Source organism: Sorghum bicolor, chromosome 3, assembly GCF_000003195.3.
Source record: "Sorghum bicolor cultivar BTx623 chromosome 3, Sorghum_bicolor_NCBIv3, whole genome shotgun sequence".
Taxonomy (NCBI): Eukaryota; Viridiplantae; Streptophyta; class Magnoliopsida; order Poales; family Poaceae; genus Sorghum; species Sorghum bicolor.
Window position 1 is genome coordinate 56,004,870 of NC_012872.2, and position 15,539 is coordinate 56,020,408.

General features: G+C 42.8%; 2 protein-coding genes across 7 annotated transcripts; one reads left to right on the forward strand and one right to left on the reverse strand.

Annotated features, from left to right (window-relative positions):
• On the forward strand, positions 1,151 to 2,231 carry LOC8054400. The gene has a single exon (XM_002455923.2). The coding sequence runs from the start codon at positions 1,636 to 1,638 to the stop codon at positions 2,080 to 2,082; it is 447 nt and encodes a 148-aa protein (XP_002455968.1). The 5' UTR covers positions 1,151 to 1,635; the 3' UTR covers positions 2,083 to 2,231.
• Positions 1,995 to 6,887, reverse strand: LOC8084842 (jasmonic acid-amido synthetase JAR1). 6 transcript variants are annotated; one of them, XM_021457324.1, is made up of 7 exons: positions 5,774 to 6,688; positions 4,993 to 5,079; positions 4,692 to 4,900; positions 4,497 to 4,598; positions 3,527 to 4,344; positions 2,606 to 3,167; positions 1,995 to 2,111 (listed from the first exon to the last, which is right to left on the reverse strand). In XM_021457324.1, exons 1-6 carry the CDS (start codon positions 5,828 to 5,830, stop codon positions 2,620 to 2,622), a joined length of 1,821 nt encoding a protein of 606 aa, XP_021312999.1. In that variant the 5' UTR covers positions 5,831 to 6,688; the 3' UTR covers positions 1,995 to 2,111; positions 2,606 to 2,619. The 6 variants fall into 6 exon arrangements, with proteins under 6 accessions (XP_021312999.1, XP_021313000.1, XP_021312998.1 ...); XM_021457325.1 differs by lacking the exon at positions 1,995 to 2,111 and adding an exon at positions 6,707 to 6,887 and having other exon boundaries at positions 2,288 to 3,167; positions 5,774 to 5,853; XM_021457323.1 differs by lacking the exon at positions 1,995 to 2,111 and having other exon boundaries at positions 2,288 to 3,167; positions 5,774 to 6,430; positions 6,530 to 6,688.

A 15,539-nucleotide genomic window follows, 5' to 3' on the forward strand; every position in this document is an offset into this window, starting at 1 on the left:
ATTAGTTTTTATTTTCATATATATTTAATACTTTATGCATACGTCTAAAGATTCGATGTGAGGAGTAATCTGAAAAATTTTACAAAATTTTTGGAAACTAAACAAGGCCTAGAAACAAAAAAAGTCATCCCCTCCTCATACCGGCCTATCAGTCAATCATATGCATTTTCTACACACAAATTCACACTTCGTTCGTATTGCAGTGACTTCGTTCGTATTGCAGGCCTCAGAACTATTTTAACCCTGGGCAGACAGCCTCAATCGTGGGCCGGTGGCATCCTGAGACCGAGAGGGCCGCGGTGGCGACGGGCCCAGCGAAGCAGTTCCGTTCCGTGGAGAGGGAGGCCGCCGGCCCTGTTCACCGCACTTGCGGGGGCTTGGAGAGCTGGACCACGAACTGTGAGAATCGCTCGTCCTCCTGTCCACGAGCAGCAGGCTGCGAGCGCGACGCATGTGCCGTGTCCTTCCTTCCCCCATCTCCGTGCACTGGCTGGCTGTCCACTGCTGCAGTTGCTGCAGTGCGCGCACGCTTTCTCCGCGACGACGCCGCTGTCTAGTGTCTACTATACCCTCGGTGCGCGTCGGCGTGCGTGCGGACGTGCGCCGTGGTTGGTGGTGGCGTCCCGGCTGGTGGCCGCTGCCGCGGTCGTGCCCTGCCAGCCGCTGCCGCTGCCGGCCAGCCGCCCATCCCCGAAACAAAAACGCGCGTACAGTTCGTGCGGGATCGCATTCGCGTTGACAGATCTGATCCGCCACTATCTCCAATGCTCTGTCCCTGCGGATCATCCTCTGTCTCCGTCCACGTCGGCCTTTTTTTTTTCTCGAATACCTAAGGCTTTGTTTAGTTTTAAAAAATTTTGCAAAATTTTTCAGATTTTCTGTCACATCAAATCTTTATACGCATGTATAAAGTATTAAATATAGACGAAAATAAAAACTAATTACACAGTTTGGTCGAAATTGACGAGACGAATCTTTTGAGTCTAGTTACTACATGATTGGATAATATTTGTTAAATACAAACGAAAATGGTACTATTTCTATTTTGCAAAATTTTTTGGAACTAAACAAGGCCTAAGAGAATTGCGTAGATAGTTTAAGTAAAAAAACCGGCTAGCCACCCCCGTCCCCAGCAGATATCGTAGTGTCGTAGCATCTGTCCAATGTCCATCTGCTTGTCCCTGTTTGAAGGCTTTGATCGTTTCCAACCAATTAGGGGGGTGATTGGCCATAGGAGCAGTTAATTAGATGTGCATAAACGTCCTTTGAGGTTGGTGAACAGCTGGTTCTGCTGCACCTTTGTTTTTCATTTGACACAAATTGTTTCTCAGAAAACTGGTGCATCGTCGTGTTCGCTGGAGTACTAAGCTTGGACAAGTTCGCACATCATGTTTGTTTCGTGCCTAGCGTTACCAAAAGTCCAAACACACAGCTAGCTAGCGTGACCTGCACACAACTTAACGCAGGCAGATTCAATTTTGGCTCCGAGAAAAACTCATCAAAAAGTAAAACATAAGAAAAGCCACACACAGAAAAGATCAACGGACGGCCATTTCTCCTCCATCGCGCTGCGCATTTGCATCTTTCCACCTCCCGACCTCCGGCCAGCCAGTAGACTCGATCATAGATAGCATCATGTCTCGGAAGCACCACGAGCTGGAGGGAGCAGGAGGCAGCGGCGTGGGCAGCGACGACGCCGCCAGCGGCAAGGCGGTGTGGGACACCGGGAGCTCCCTGTACGACTCGTACGAGCTGGCCGCCGTGCGCCGGCTCCTCGACAGGCGCCTCCTGGCGGCCGCCGGCGGCGGCGTCCTCGCTCTCCGCGACGACGGGCCACCACCAGCCGCGGGAGATACGAGGAGCAAAGGCAATAAGAGCAGGCAGGTCGTGCCGGTCAGCAGGGTCCACCACAGGAAGGTCACGCTGAGGGCGCTCTTCAGGGCGGTGGCCAACAAGGCCACCTGGGCGGCCCGGCCGAGGCGAGCGCCGCCGCTCGCCTGTGCCGCCTGCGCTGGCATGGTCCATGACCAGAGTTGTGGTGCCGCGGTCGAGCCGGATCTGCCGCCCCACGGTCAACTTTGATCATCCCTGTTGTTTGAGTCCATCTGTTCCTGCATTGCGGCAACATGTTTTTCAGTTTTTTTTTGTCGTCGATGCTGTCCTGCTCATGCGATTGTTGGTCATGGAGCAACCATATCTGCATGAAGAGTAGTGATCCTGGTCTGGCTCCAGATTTGCATGTAAAGCACATGAAAACTTTTGGTGGTTTTTTCTCATGCAAAGGCTGTGGAGGGAATACGATCGACTGAGTTTTGCTTCTTGTATTTTCCAGTAGAGGTCCCTTGGGTCTCTCCTGTTTCCTCAAAAAGTTTTGCTTCTTGTACACAACTTTTTGATTCAGAAATCAGAACACATGTGATCTTTCTGATTTTTCTTCAGCGATGACACGGCTGCTAAATGCAGTGCAGCAACCTTGCATCACGGCTACTGTCAGTTGGGCTACTCCCAACATGCTGGATCGTACGCCATGCACTTTCACTACATATACTAGATTTAGTGATCAAAGCAAAAGGGTAACATAACACTTTCAGCTACCAGTACTTACGTTTGTAGCATCGATCAGAGCCCATATGCAGTGCTGAAGTAGCACTGGGTGACGTTCCTGCTCAGTATCTGCAGCACCTTGCTGTTGGACTGGCTCACGAACCGCGGCGTCTTGAACTGGCTGACGGCGCCGCCGAGGCTCAGGTAGTGGTCCATGACCTGCCCGAAGGTTCCCTTCCGGAGCACCCGGAGCTCGAGGGCGCCGATGGTCTTGATCTTCCTCGACCCGACGTACCCGGCGTCCACAAAGGCCAGGTCCATGCTGTTGGCGCAGCCGATCAGGACATCTTCGCTGGCGCTGTCGGAGCTCAGCTCCCAGAAGATGACGTAGTGCCCTGGGTCGCTCGATCTGTCCACGAGGCTCGTGAAGTCCACCACCTCCACCTTCTCCGCGGCCAAGAGCTTCTCCGCCTCTTCGACGGCTAGCTGCAGGTCTTTCTCTGTGTTCTTGTCGATGTTGATGCTGAGGACTAGACTTCTGCGGCAGATGAACTGGAGCTCTGGTGTCGAGTTATGGAAGCCCGCTATCTCCACAATATCTCCCAGTCTGTATCGGTATAGACCTGATGGCCCAATAGCGGATAGCCCAAAGGAAAAGCAAGAATATCAAACATGTGCCAATTCGAATTTTCGATGGAATGGAAATTAGAGCTAGTCACTGATACTACTAGGCAATAAGCTCAAATCTTAACCGAGAAATTTTTCTAAAGGACAAACACACAAAACAATAGAGTCCTGATGAATCTGGGCTGGAGCCCGGGTACAGTCGTACAGAACCCCTAAGGTAAGATGAACATGAACCATCAAATAACAAAATAAATTAATATAGGCCAAACAAGATGGAAACATACATATTTCCAATGCAAAATCATGAATTAGAACTGCAGTGCTTGAATGCTACTGGAGAAAGAGATGTATGTACCTGCAAAATTTGTTATTACAACTTCGTAGATTTTGCCAACCTCAACTTCAGTTAGGCCAACAGGCTCTGACTCTATGTAGTGAATAGAGGAACTGTTCTCCATTTCGTCGCCTTTCGTTTTTTCCAGAGGAATGAACTCAAAATAAGCAATATTCGGAAGAACAGCATATGTCACCTCCTCAGGCGGCAGGGTTGGGTTTACATTAGAACCAACCCATCCTTCAGATGCACCATAGTCAGCACTCATCAGTGGTAAGTGACCAGCATAATGTCTCAGTTTCTTTAGGTATGGCTCCATGGACCCTGTCATAATGCCATAGATGTACTTGGCATTTGGCCATAGTGTTGGAATTACCCCATACCAATTACTCAGATTCTGGCACTTAATGTAAATCGAGCTAGCAAGCTCAGGATTCGGCCTCAAGATTTTTGAAACAGCTTGGCGGATAGAAGGTGTGGTGACTCTCTTTGAGAGAACACCATCTCTTATATCAGCACATAGATCTTCCCATACCTCCTCGAGGGTGTGAAATGCATGGACGAGGCTGTGTGCAAATGGCGAGAAAACAAACTGAACTTCATCTGAGTAGATTAACCCGCATAATAGATGGCAGTACAAAGACTGATGGAAGTCAGGACCAAAGATGACTTCATCAGGACTGCAGCACTGAGACATGATATCCTTCATTGCTTCCTTGAAACGCCGACTCCTGTACAAATTTGTTGTCGCAGTTGTAGCAAGAATGCCCCCTTGGGTGAAGACTTGCTTGCTCCCATAAACAAACTGCAAGGCTTTTCCATTGCCAATAGGATATTCACTGCAAGTATGCTCAAACATTATTTTGGAACTCTGGATGATAACGCTGAAGGAACGTTTTGCAGACTCAAAATTATTATATAGTAGTATCACTGTTGAGGATATAACTTATAAAATAAGCAGTATATCACAAATATAAGCGAAATTCCTTACCGATTTCTAAAAGCATATGAGGTTCGGAATATTTGAACTGTACTCTCAAGCAATTCATCATTGAATGGCAAAAACTTGGGTTTTCCCTGCGTCGTACCAGAACTGAAACAATAATTCAGAAGCAACGAAATTTAGAGTTCACCTAATTCAGATACCAGTTGATGCAGCAAGAGAAAAGAAAAGTCCAACTAGTACCTTACGGAGAGGGAAGTGATGGGCTTCCCAGTTAGCACCAGTGAGTCATCTCCATCGGCTATCCTCTGGATGTAGGACTCTATGTCACTATGCACACATAGAGGAATGCAGGATTTAAAGCTCTTTGAATCTGTTCTCCTTCCAAGATTGAAGCGATTCAGATACTCAGCATCACCATTCAGTTCAAGAATCTTTCTCAATGTATCCTGCTGCACGCGTTTAGCATCACGCGTTAGCAACTCAAACTCATCAATGATTTCTTCACTACTGCAGATTGTCATCGGAACTTGAACGTCAGAACCTTAACACCTGCTTTTGCTGAAGAGGAAGGTCTGCAAATATCCAAATCGGAATAAAACAACCAGATAAACCACTTGAAGAAGCATTGCTGCAAAGAAAATTGAAATCGAATGCCTGAAAGTTATAAAGGGAAAGAATATCGATTCAGGACATCTAGAATTACATGTTATTCATGTGCATCATTCCACAAATCTAAGACTCAGCTGGATCCAGCAGTATACCTGGGGTCAGTACTAGAATGGAAAGGGAGTACAAGCAACTACATAACTGACAAATTAGGCAACTTTGCCATGAAATGGGTGGAGGAAACAAACATGAAACATGTGGATACCTAACAGAGCCAACGACCAAAGAAGGCAATCTTTATGAATACATGTCAGTGGACGACGGAAAAGTAGCAAGTCTTCTGACATACAAATAAAGGGAGAAATGGACGCCCACTTCTACTGAAGGGCGAGAGTCTTGATCTCATGATGTCCTCCTATCCAAGAAAAAGTTAATCCCAAACTTTTGAGCAGCAATGTTGATGATTACAAGAGTGCCTATGTTAGGTATGCCTTAGTGGTTAATATGTTAACTACCATAACACTGAGTCAACCTTTTTCATGATGAACAACCATGAAGTCTATTTCAGGCACCAATTTTACAAGACAAACGGCAAAAGTTGTGACAGAAGTTTTTTGAGAAGTAACTATCTATGAGTTACTGCTCCAATGAGCTACTTGTGTTAGAGGCAAATTTACCAAGTCAACCATGATACACATCATCCCAATATAACCCACCTTAAGCGTGAAATTTGTGAACTGTTTCTGCATTTCTGGAAGAGCCAACACAATCATGAAGAGGAGGCAACTAGTCCCTTCTGGCGAAGCACATTGTCACGGACCGCCACAGTCACACACATTTAGTGGATTGCTCAGCCCTCAGGGAATTGCACGCAAAGAAATGACTTAAGTACAAAGATTGCTTCCCAATTCAAAGCAACGATGCAACTAAAATGGCAAGAGAGGTACACAGGTACAGACGCTTGAAGCATTTATTCTTTCTAGTACATCTGAAAATGGAGGAAACATGTAGGCCTACAATAAGCCCCAGACAAAAACATGGGTAGTTTGCTTTGACCTACACAGGAGGGGAAAAAAGGGGTAATATCCCAGCTCCTAGACTACTCTCTTGCACACCTTGCTGGCAGAGAAATAAAACTGCAACACACTGCAAGAAGAGAGATAGATAGACAACCCTGAATCCCCAAATCAAGGAGGTTCATTTCCGACAACTCTGGCGATGGGATTAGTTCCTCGACTAGAGACACAAATAAATTCTGGGGTGGGGGCCTTCACCGTAACAGGAATTGGAAAAGAATCATGCTCAGATCCAAAGCGGCTCCCCTTTCCCAGGCATCACAGGCACAGCGGCTAGTACGTATCGGCAGTTCGGAACTGTTTCTCCCAAAAAAAAAAAAAGGTTGGGCAAGGCAAGAGGGTAAGAGCTACTAATCGACAGAGCAAAATATGAATATTCATGCAGCATATACATACACCGGCATATCGCCTCCCCTCCGACTCTTCCGAATACCATTAAGAATCGAACTTTTCTGATTACTCTCAGAAAATCCTATCGGTAATCATTTAAAGTTCACCCTGAGGCCTGAACCAGAAAATTCCAACCTTTTCGCAATAAAGAGGGCCGGCAAGCAGAAGCAGGCAGGCACTCACCGAATAACAGAGGTGCTGGAGAGGCGGCTTGCGTGAGGGGGACGGGGCGAGGAAGCCGGATGTCCGGAGGTCAAGCTGTCGCGGATTAGTGGACGCTAAGCCGGGGATGCTGCTTGCTGCGTGCGTGGGGACTGGGACGAGGCCTCGAGGAGCTTGCCGCTGCTTTTATAGCCGCCCGCCGCCCGGCGACAGCTGCTCACTCCAGAACCAGCAACACGCACGGACAGTAACAAATTAGAATGTGGTGCACTTACTTTGTAGGTGTAGACTTGTGCTATACATGGTGCTAATATGGTAAAATTTTATAAAAAATCACTATTTTCTAAAATTTGGGTGGTGCATTTGCACCCACTAGCTGCAAGCTAGCTTCGCCCCTGCACACGGAGGAGTCCACGATCGTCTGGAGTCTGGTGTGCTGTTCCACGTGCGAGTAGCATGTGACAGGTGCGTAGTAAAGACACAATTTCAAAATTTTAAAAGAGTAAACTAGTCACTGAATTTAAACACCCCCTCTCAAACTTCAGTACTAAAAAACATACACACATTCACTTTTAAAATCAGATAATATATCCCCTTGATTCACCATTTCAAACATGTTTATTGGGTGGTTTTACTGACAAGGCCCACTTGCCATTTGGTTTCTTTCTTTCTTCAATATATAAAAGAACATAATTTTTCATACGAAGTCGTATAAGTATAAACTAGTTTATATCTAAGTAGTAGAGCTCGAGACGATCTATGACTTTGTAGTTGATAACTTCTAATATATTTTAAAAGCCTCAAGATTCGTTTGAAGTCACCAGATTTTTAAAATTTATTTTTTTTTAATTTTTCGAATGACTTCGGATGTTAATTAGCATACTGTATACTCAAGTTGTACTATCTAAGATCGTTTAGAGGCCTAAATATTTGTTTTAAAGTCTAGTTTCAAAATTTATTTTTTAAAATTATGAAACAATCTTAGATATTGACATGGTCCGCATTAAAGTTGTAAATCCTAATATGGTATATAACTTTGTAGTTAACAACTTTAACAACAACAATTATAAGAGGAGGGACACCAAATGATGTCTATTACTAAAGTTTGAGAGGTCTTTAAAATTCAATGACTAGTCAAGGGGTGGGGGTGTTAAATCAAACCTTTATTGTAGAAAATGGGTAAAATGTTGCTGTAAAATGTTGCTGCAAAAGCCACCAATGGGTAAAATGTTGTTGCAAAAGCTTTCTCCCTCAGAGAAACTCCAACAGCTTCTCTATCCCCAATAACTGTTGTATTGGGAGAGTTTAACCTAATTTCTTTATCTAGTAGACCCCTTTCACATCTCTTTTTTATGGTGGCCATCGACATTTCATCCCCTCCCCCAAATTGAGACAAAGAATTTTTCCCAAAAGTTTGATTGCTTGCTGATAACCTACGTCCCCATTGAGGTGGATCCTTAGATCACCACTTCACCTAGAGTAATAAGAAATCCCAAGTCACAAAGACAATCTAGTGCCACTCAAATGCAATGCACTAGAGGATCCCAATCTATCACAAAGATGAGCACCAAGCAAAGGAGAGGAGATGTGAGAGTGTTCTCAGCTTTGGGGGCAAGAGTGTAGCTCAACAAATGGCAAAAGACCTCCCCAAACCGCGTGATCAACTATTTATAGAGGGGCATCTCGCAAAGAACCATTTGACCTCTCAACAAGCTCATGCACCCACTGGCGGTCCACCGCTAGAGGGGTCATAATGGTCACTGACAACTCAAATGGTCATTTGAAAACATGTTAGCATATAGTCCGATGATTATGCACATTCATCTGATGCCCTTAATCCGATGATCAATAGAGAGGTCCAAAACTCATCATTGTTGTTGTTCATTGGATTTCTCCTGGTGATTGGACTTCATATTATTGTGATTGGTTCATCCCCTCTACGCGGTGGTATAAAGATCAACCCTCTCCTTTTTATTTTCCCGCAAACTAGAGTAGCTTATTTACTTGTATAGAAACTTTAGGTAGCTCTTTAGTGTAAGTAGAGACATAGTTCTTGTGTGCCTAGTGCTTATAGCAACTAGAATTGTTGGTTAGGTGACTTGCAAACACCTCTTTAGAGCTAGAGCAAAAAACTTCGCTTTGTTATTTACTTAGCTCTTACTCTAGTGAGTTTTTAGAATTTTTAAATAAGCTATTCACCCCCGTCTAGCCATATTAGGACATTTCAGCAGCCCAACGTGTCGATGCCCCCTAGTGCATCAATCTGATACTCGTTTTGGTGCACACCCTCTCTGGGTGACCACTAGCAACCTGAGCCTTGCTTTAGTCCTACTCGCGTGTTAGCACTTGTAGAAAAAATTTAGGGTGTCCAAGTCATGATAACTTAGGGCTAGGGTTAAATTCAAAGCTCAGCGCCATGAATCAAGCCTTGGCACCGTGAATAGTGGCACCGAGCTCTAGCCATGTTAGCGCCACATCGTTAGCCACGCCAATCCTGACCTTTAACCTCGGTGCCATGACCTATATATCACCAAGACGTTTTACCTCGGCATCGTAGGCCATGATGCCGAGCTCAGGGTCTAAAGATGGGTTTTGACCCTAAGGGGTATAAACATGAAATTTTGATGGAAAAAGGCTAAGTTGAAAAAAAATCGGGTGTGTAACCCAAGATCATCATTCACTTTGAAATTGCATATAGGTAGGTAGAAAGTCTTGCGCCAATAATCTCAGGGAGCGGATATATATGAATGCACCAATATAGGGCACTGCGACCAGAGCTCCTCTAGGCCACAAAGCATTGTGGTGACTATGATGTTGACGCAAGGTAATATAGCAAAGAAGACTTGGTTAACAAAGTTGAAGAAGTCATCGGTGAGGAAGACGAGAGACAACATGAAGTGGACAATTCACAATGGATTGGAGCTAGCACCAGATGCAACTTGACACATCTGTTCGGCAAGTTGGGCTAGAGAGAAGGTGAGGAAGATGAGCTTGCTAGAGAAGAAGACATCCATGACTACTCCATCCATAATGAGCGAAGAGGAGAGTTCACGCCTTTCTAACAACTAATAGGGTAATTGTTATCTGATAATAGTTTCCTTTTTAAGGTCTATTTGGATTCATTATTTGATAATAGTTATCCGGCTAATAGCTCGTTATCTGATTTGGTCCAACTAGTAGGATAATTGTTATCTATAGCTCAAGCTAACAATTAGCTAGTCTATTATCTATACATGTTTGATCCAGAAGAAATAATTGTTAGTAAATAACTACTATCTATAGGGATCCAAACAAGATCTAAACTGAGTAACTAAAATTGCGCTTTAGTTGTCATGATATTTTGTTAAAAACATTTTTTTCTTTATACAAAGGAATATCGGGATATTAAGTGAAATCGGACTGAGGGGGTCCATGGCGTGTAAGACATACAGATAACCAACATAATGTGACCTTTTTTGGTTCAATGATACCGACCTATACCTTCTTACTTAGGAAGCCCTTTTTTTTTTGTAATGCTGTACAAAGGCTTTTCCATGTGAAATGTAGGAGAACGTCACGTAAGACCACCACTACGGTTTTGGAACATGGCTGTGGTTCACAGGTTCAGAATCACCCAACGTTTTCCTTTTCTCCAGAAGGGCAACCCTGGGTGTCGCCTTTTGTGTTAGGGGGGAAAGCGTGCATGCCTTGGCATATCGAAATGGCAAGTCTGAAACCTGGGAACCATCAGACATCAGTGCGCTCCCAGTGCAAATCCGAATCACTAGTCTTGTGGCTGTAGCTAGTGGACGGACCACAGCTCAGAGCACGCAAAACGGCTGTCTGATTGGCCCCCTGAAGCTCCAAATTCCTAGGGACTGAACTTTCTGCAGAATTACTGTACACAAACGAGTTTTGCTTAGATGCCTCCGACAGATTGTGTCTGTTGAAAATTTATGTTTATGTTTAGGCATGTGTTTTTTTCCCATCAGTTTACCAGCTGTCTGTAAAAATTTGGACTCGGAGGATTAGTTTGTTGTTTCACTATAGTTTAATTTTGGCGTGTTTTTTTAACAACAATTTTGGCGTGTTTTGATGGGCTAGGGATTATAGGAATCTGAATTCTAGATAGGGACTATAGAATCTACATTCTGAATAAGAAAAAAAACTGACATGTTTGGATTTGTTGATTCCAACTCAGAGATTATAGTTGGTTGATTGAAGAGGTCTATTGCCACCTTATTCGTTTGACTGATAAGTCATGACAGAAAATACTGTTGGTTGATTTATTGTGAGAGAAAAACATTGCTGAATGCACTCAATCTTGAAGGCAAAGAGTAACTCAATTATAAAAAACATTGTTTAAATAAATAGACAACAAATTAATGGCAGCACATAAATCAAGTTTGGGCGTGTTTTGATGGCAAGGACGACTTTTGCCAAGCTGGCAGTATTAGGTATGTCTCAAATCAGGTTTGATGTAGATTTTGAGATTTTTAAAATCTAATGCTAGATTTTAGTTATCTATCTATTATCTCTCCTGTTTAGAATTTAGATGGAACACGGATTCTTCTATCAGATTCTCGCAATCCCTAACCAATCTTCACAACAGGCATTTTATTTCTAGGATATGCGCAGAGGCTTGTCTGATGTCTACTTCTATATTGGCAGGTAGCTCCACTGTACTGCACAGCTGCACCGCGCTGGTGCCTTCTTCGCTTTCCCCCCACGTGTTATTGGTGCTAAAACAGCTCAAATATGGGGCTGTGTTGAAGTTTGGCCCGGTTTTGTAGGTATTCTCCACTCGCTTTGTGTATCGTTAGTTCGTCACACACATGCATAACACGCTGGACTTGTCTGTATATTATGTATGTTATTATCATTGGTCACTTGTCATCGTGTAAGACCAAGGTCCAAGAAGATCATCAATACCATCTGTTCTTTGTTTTCTTTTTCTTTCTTTTGTATGAAGTGTATGTTCTTTGCTGTGTGGTCTCTCAGGCACATGAATCTTATGCTATAGATGCTAGTGATATTGTGAATATGTGACGAGTTGCCCTCTTTTTTTTTTTTTTGACAACAGAGTTGCACTCTAGGTTGTGTTTGGTTTCGGGATAAGATAGAACAAGATGGCCTGCCGTTCCAAATTTCTAGAATGAGACACCTTATATCTTAGTTTGGGCAAAAAGATGGGTAATTCATGGTTTATGTTTGGTATGAGAGACAGAGATCAGGAAGTTAGATGGTATCCTACGGTAGTGATGCTAATAGCTAGCTAAACAATTAAGTTGGTATGCTGCGGCAGCTTGTGTTGCTCCTATAGTGCTGCTAGTTTGGGACACGGCCGTTGCTACTGCTCGAGTAATAGTACTCGTTGTTTGGGACGTGTGGGAAATTGGTGCTGGAAAATGGACTTCAAATGGGCTCCAGCCCATGGTTTCACAAGCAAATGTTGTTCATTGTCAGGAACCCAGGATAGCAGGAGAACTCTACAGACAGTGGGGGAGCTTGTCAATTTTGACGCCTAGGACCGCTGTCAAAACATACAATCATCTGCGCTGAATCAAGATAACAAAAATAACATGTAAATATATGGCAATTGCTCCAATACTCCTTTAAAAGTTAGCACGAATCCCAAAGCAACCACTTCATTAATTAAACAATTAAATATTTATTTGACTCGATCATGGGTCAGACCCAGCTCGCACTGTCTAGGCCCAGTCTTGCGCAGATCTATTACAGCGAAGTCTTCCGAGTTATCAATCCTAGCATTTTTTTGGGACCGCGAAATGTGGTTGCAAGGAGCATCGATGACCATTGACCACGTCCCCCTGGTCCTGGATATAGCCACAAACCAAGAGATGAAGAACACTGAGATCAAAGGAGAGTGTGATGATGTCGTCAAGACCGACGTCGGCCATGCTGTAATCCTGCACGTCTGCTCCAGTTCGTCGATGTGAAGTAGGCGAAGGCAGTGAGCAGGTGCTCCTCTCGAGCTTGTTGATCATGTGCACTACGGCGGCGATGAACTCGCCAATCATCGTAGCTAGTCGATGGTGCTGCTGTTGTCGCGGCGACATACATGAGATCCCTAATCTCGCTCTCCCTAAGGTTGGAGTTGTGCCTCCTTAAGCTCGTCGAAGGAGATTGAATGGCCTGTAGCTGTAGGTCACCGACGTCCATGGTTGTCCTTTGCGCGCGCCGAGACCAAAGGAGAAGAACGGGATTGGATAAGGGCCAATATAGGGTGGGATTAGGTAGGGTCTGGCCCATACAAGGCCCAAGCAAAAAGTAATTAATAACTCCGTCAATTAATTATATGTTTGCTTTTATGATTCGTGCTATTTTTTAGAAAGAAGTACCGGAGCAGTTCTCTAAATATATAGATTGAGATAAATGTCTCAATTTCAAACTTAAATCTACAACATAATAGATAAAAACATGAAAGTGGATAAAAAATCCACTTGCGCTCGAACATCTAGGGTGTTTTTTGTCGGAGAGCATGAGAACGGAATCATTCCATCCCTAGTTGTAGGGATGAAATGGATCTATTCTTGTGTTTGGTTGGAGCAACGAGCCGCAACTAGGGATGCATGAGTTCATGATAGCGGAAAGAGTTACACGGCCATATGCCAGCAGCTGAAGAATTGTACCTTTGCTAACCACTAGAACAACCACAAAGAAGGGCACACTCAAATGGGAAACAACAACAGAGCCGCCCATGTTACCCTGAAGCACACTACAAGTTACGATTAAGCAAGAGAAGAGAAAGGATGATCGAGGCAGCCCATGTCGACGACTATATGCAAAAAATTTGAACATGAGTACTCAAATATTTTGCTTCATGAGTAAGGACAAGGCCCTAGTGACCCTAGTTGGAGATCCGCCCTTGGCTACAGAGATTGCTTCGTCGGGCAAGAGAATTAGAAGGTTGAACCTCGTGTAGCTGGCCCGTGGCAAATGGTTGGTTCAGCCCACGTGGCTCACTGTTCCTTTGTTGCGCATAGAAGAATTAAGCGAGGTACTAAAGGTTTGTAAACAAAGATTCCGAAGTCCGAATTATTAATTAGTCCTGTTCTAGTTCATTCCTTCTTCTTCTTCCCCAAACAATTGCCACTAACAAGAAGCTAGGGTGGAAGCCACAGCGCCACGTGTCTTTATAAAATGGTTTTACTGGTTACAGTGTGATTTCCAGCCCATTAGCACCTTTAGCTCTAGTTGAGAAGAATAATACATGAACAAAAAATACACCATGAAAATCACATGGGCGCTATAAGAACATTGCAAAAATACACCACAAAATATAAATACCATAAGGACACCTATAACACACCATGAACATATCAGCGATATTGTGAGAATAACTCAAAATACACATGAAAAATCGTAAAAAAACATAAAAGAGAAATAAAATTTTACATGATCGGAGTAATGTGCTTATCCACAGAAATAATACTATACCTAGTAGTAGTAGTAAGAAGAAGAAGAAGAAACAAATCGAATAGGATAACAAAAAGAATAAAAATGAAAAATAAAGAAAAAGGAAAAATAAAAAAACACGCAATAGAAGAAAATAAAAAAGAGAAGGAAAAAAGGAACTAAATAGGGAAAACAAAAAAAAATGAATTATCGACCTGAAACGTTTACCCGACATGGGCTTGAGACATGTACTAAATAAAGAAATAAGTCCGTTATAGGCTCAACTTGAAATTGTGTGTGAAATCGGAATTCTCTCGTGGGCTGCATAAGCTTTTGAATTATACTTTCGTGGGCCAAAATTTAGCTGGCTAGGGCGTACATGTCGCATTCTATAGAAACGAGTAAACAACGGGCCATGTAAAATTTTAAACAGCTCACCTCTAACTTAAGTTATTGCTAAAAAACACTGGCGAAAAAAACCCATAAAAGGTACATTTTGTATAACTGGTAGATGAAAGGTACTTTTAGGCACCTTGGGTCTACCCATAGAACGCGATTAGTTTTTTAGAATCATTTTTCTAACTAATGTTTCCATGATAGAACTATTTCTTTACTTTTCATCCTACGATAGGATGATTATTTTTTTTGTCCACCTAGAAGACGACTTAGGTATATTTTTTACAAAAATACGAGATTCCTACTATATTTTTGTGTATTACAAAAAACTCTAAAAAAAACTCCCCCATTAGTTTCATAATCGTCATCTCCCTAGCTCAACAGAGCCGTTTAATTGGCCCATTGTGGGTTTTATATGATTGGTATTCTAAACTTTGAAGAATATGAAGGGAGATTTTCTAAGCCGCAGGAAAATATAGTTTATCTAATTAGGGGATTTTATGTGTGCCAAAAGATCAAGAGGGTCTATGAACTCTAAACCTTAAATCTCAAAATGAATGTTTATTAACCAAGTGGATGTAAAAAAATTATAAATGAGGATGGTCATAAGTAATAATTTCTTATAGGAAGAAATGCTTAAGACACAACTATTGGTGAAGTGTTTTAGAAACCTAGATATTCTCATTTTTTGTCTATCCTTACAAAGGTAAAATGTCGTTTCCTATACCTATCCATAATTGTTCTACAAAATGGTACTTAATTATGGCTTTGGAAAGATAAGTAGTTAGGCAATTGCACGTAGAGCTTTGGTTGGGGACAAATTTACCAAAAGTGAACTTGTGGAAAAAAATGTGTTTGTACAACTTGATTACCAACCACATACTTTGAAGTGGAATCTTACAAATCATGGTATTTTTACGTTACAATCAATGTATAAATATTATATTATATGAATAGCAACTTTGTGCCTACAAATAAACATTTGGAAGTTGGAAGGTAAAATCACCTCTTATGTTTAAGATCTTTGTTTGGTTCTTAGCTAAAAGGTGGAATTTTAATC

Excerpts from the sequence above, each read along its gene's own strand:
- LOC8084842 (XM_021457324.1), bottom strand. The coding sequence starts at position 5,830 with ATGATTGTGTTGGCTCTTCCAGAAATGCAGAAACAGTTCACAAATTTC. Across the intron at positions 4,901-4,992 it reads CAGCAAAAGCAGGTGTTAAG|CAGGATACATTGAGAAAGAT; the intron begins GTTCTGACGTTC and ends AAACGCGTGCAG. Across the intron at positions 4,345-4,496 it reads TCATATGCTTTTAGAAATCG|TGAATATCCTATTGGCAATG; the intron begins GTAAGGAATTTC and ends GCATACTTGCAG.
- LOC8054400 (XM_002455923.2), top strand. The coding sequence starts at position 1,636 with ATGTCTCGGAAGCACCACGAGCTGGAGGGAGCAGGAGGCAGCGGCGTG.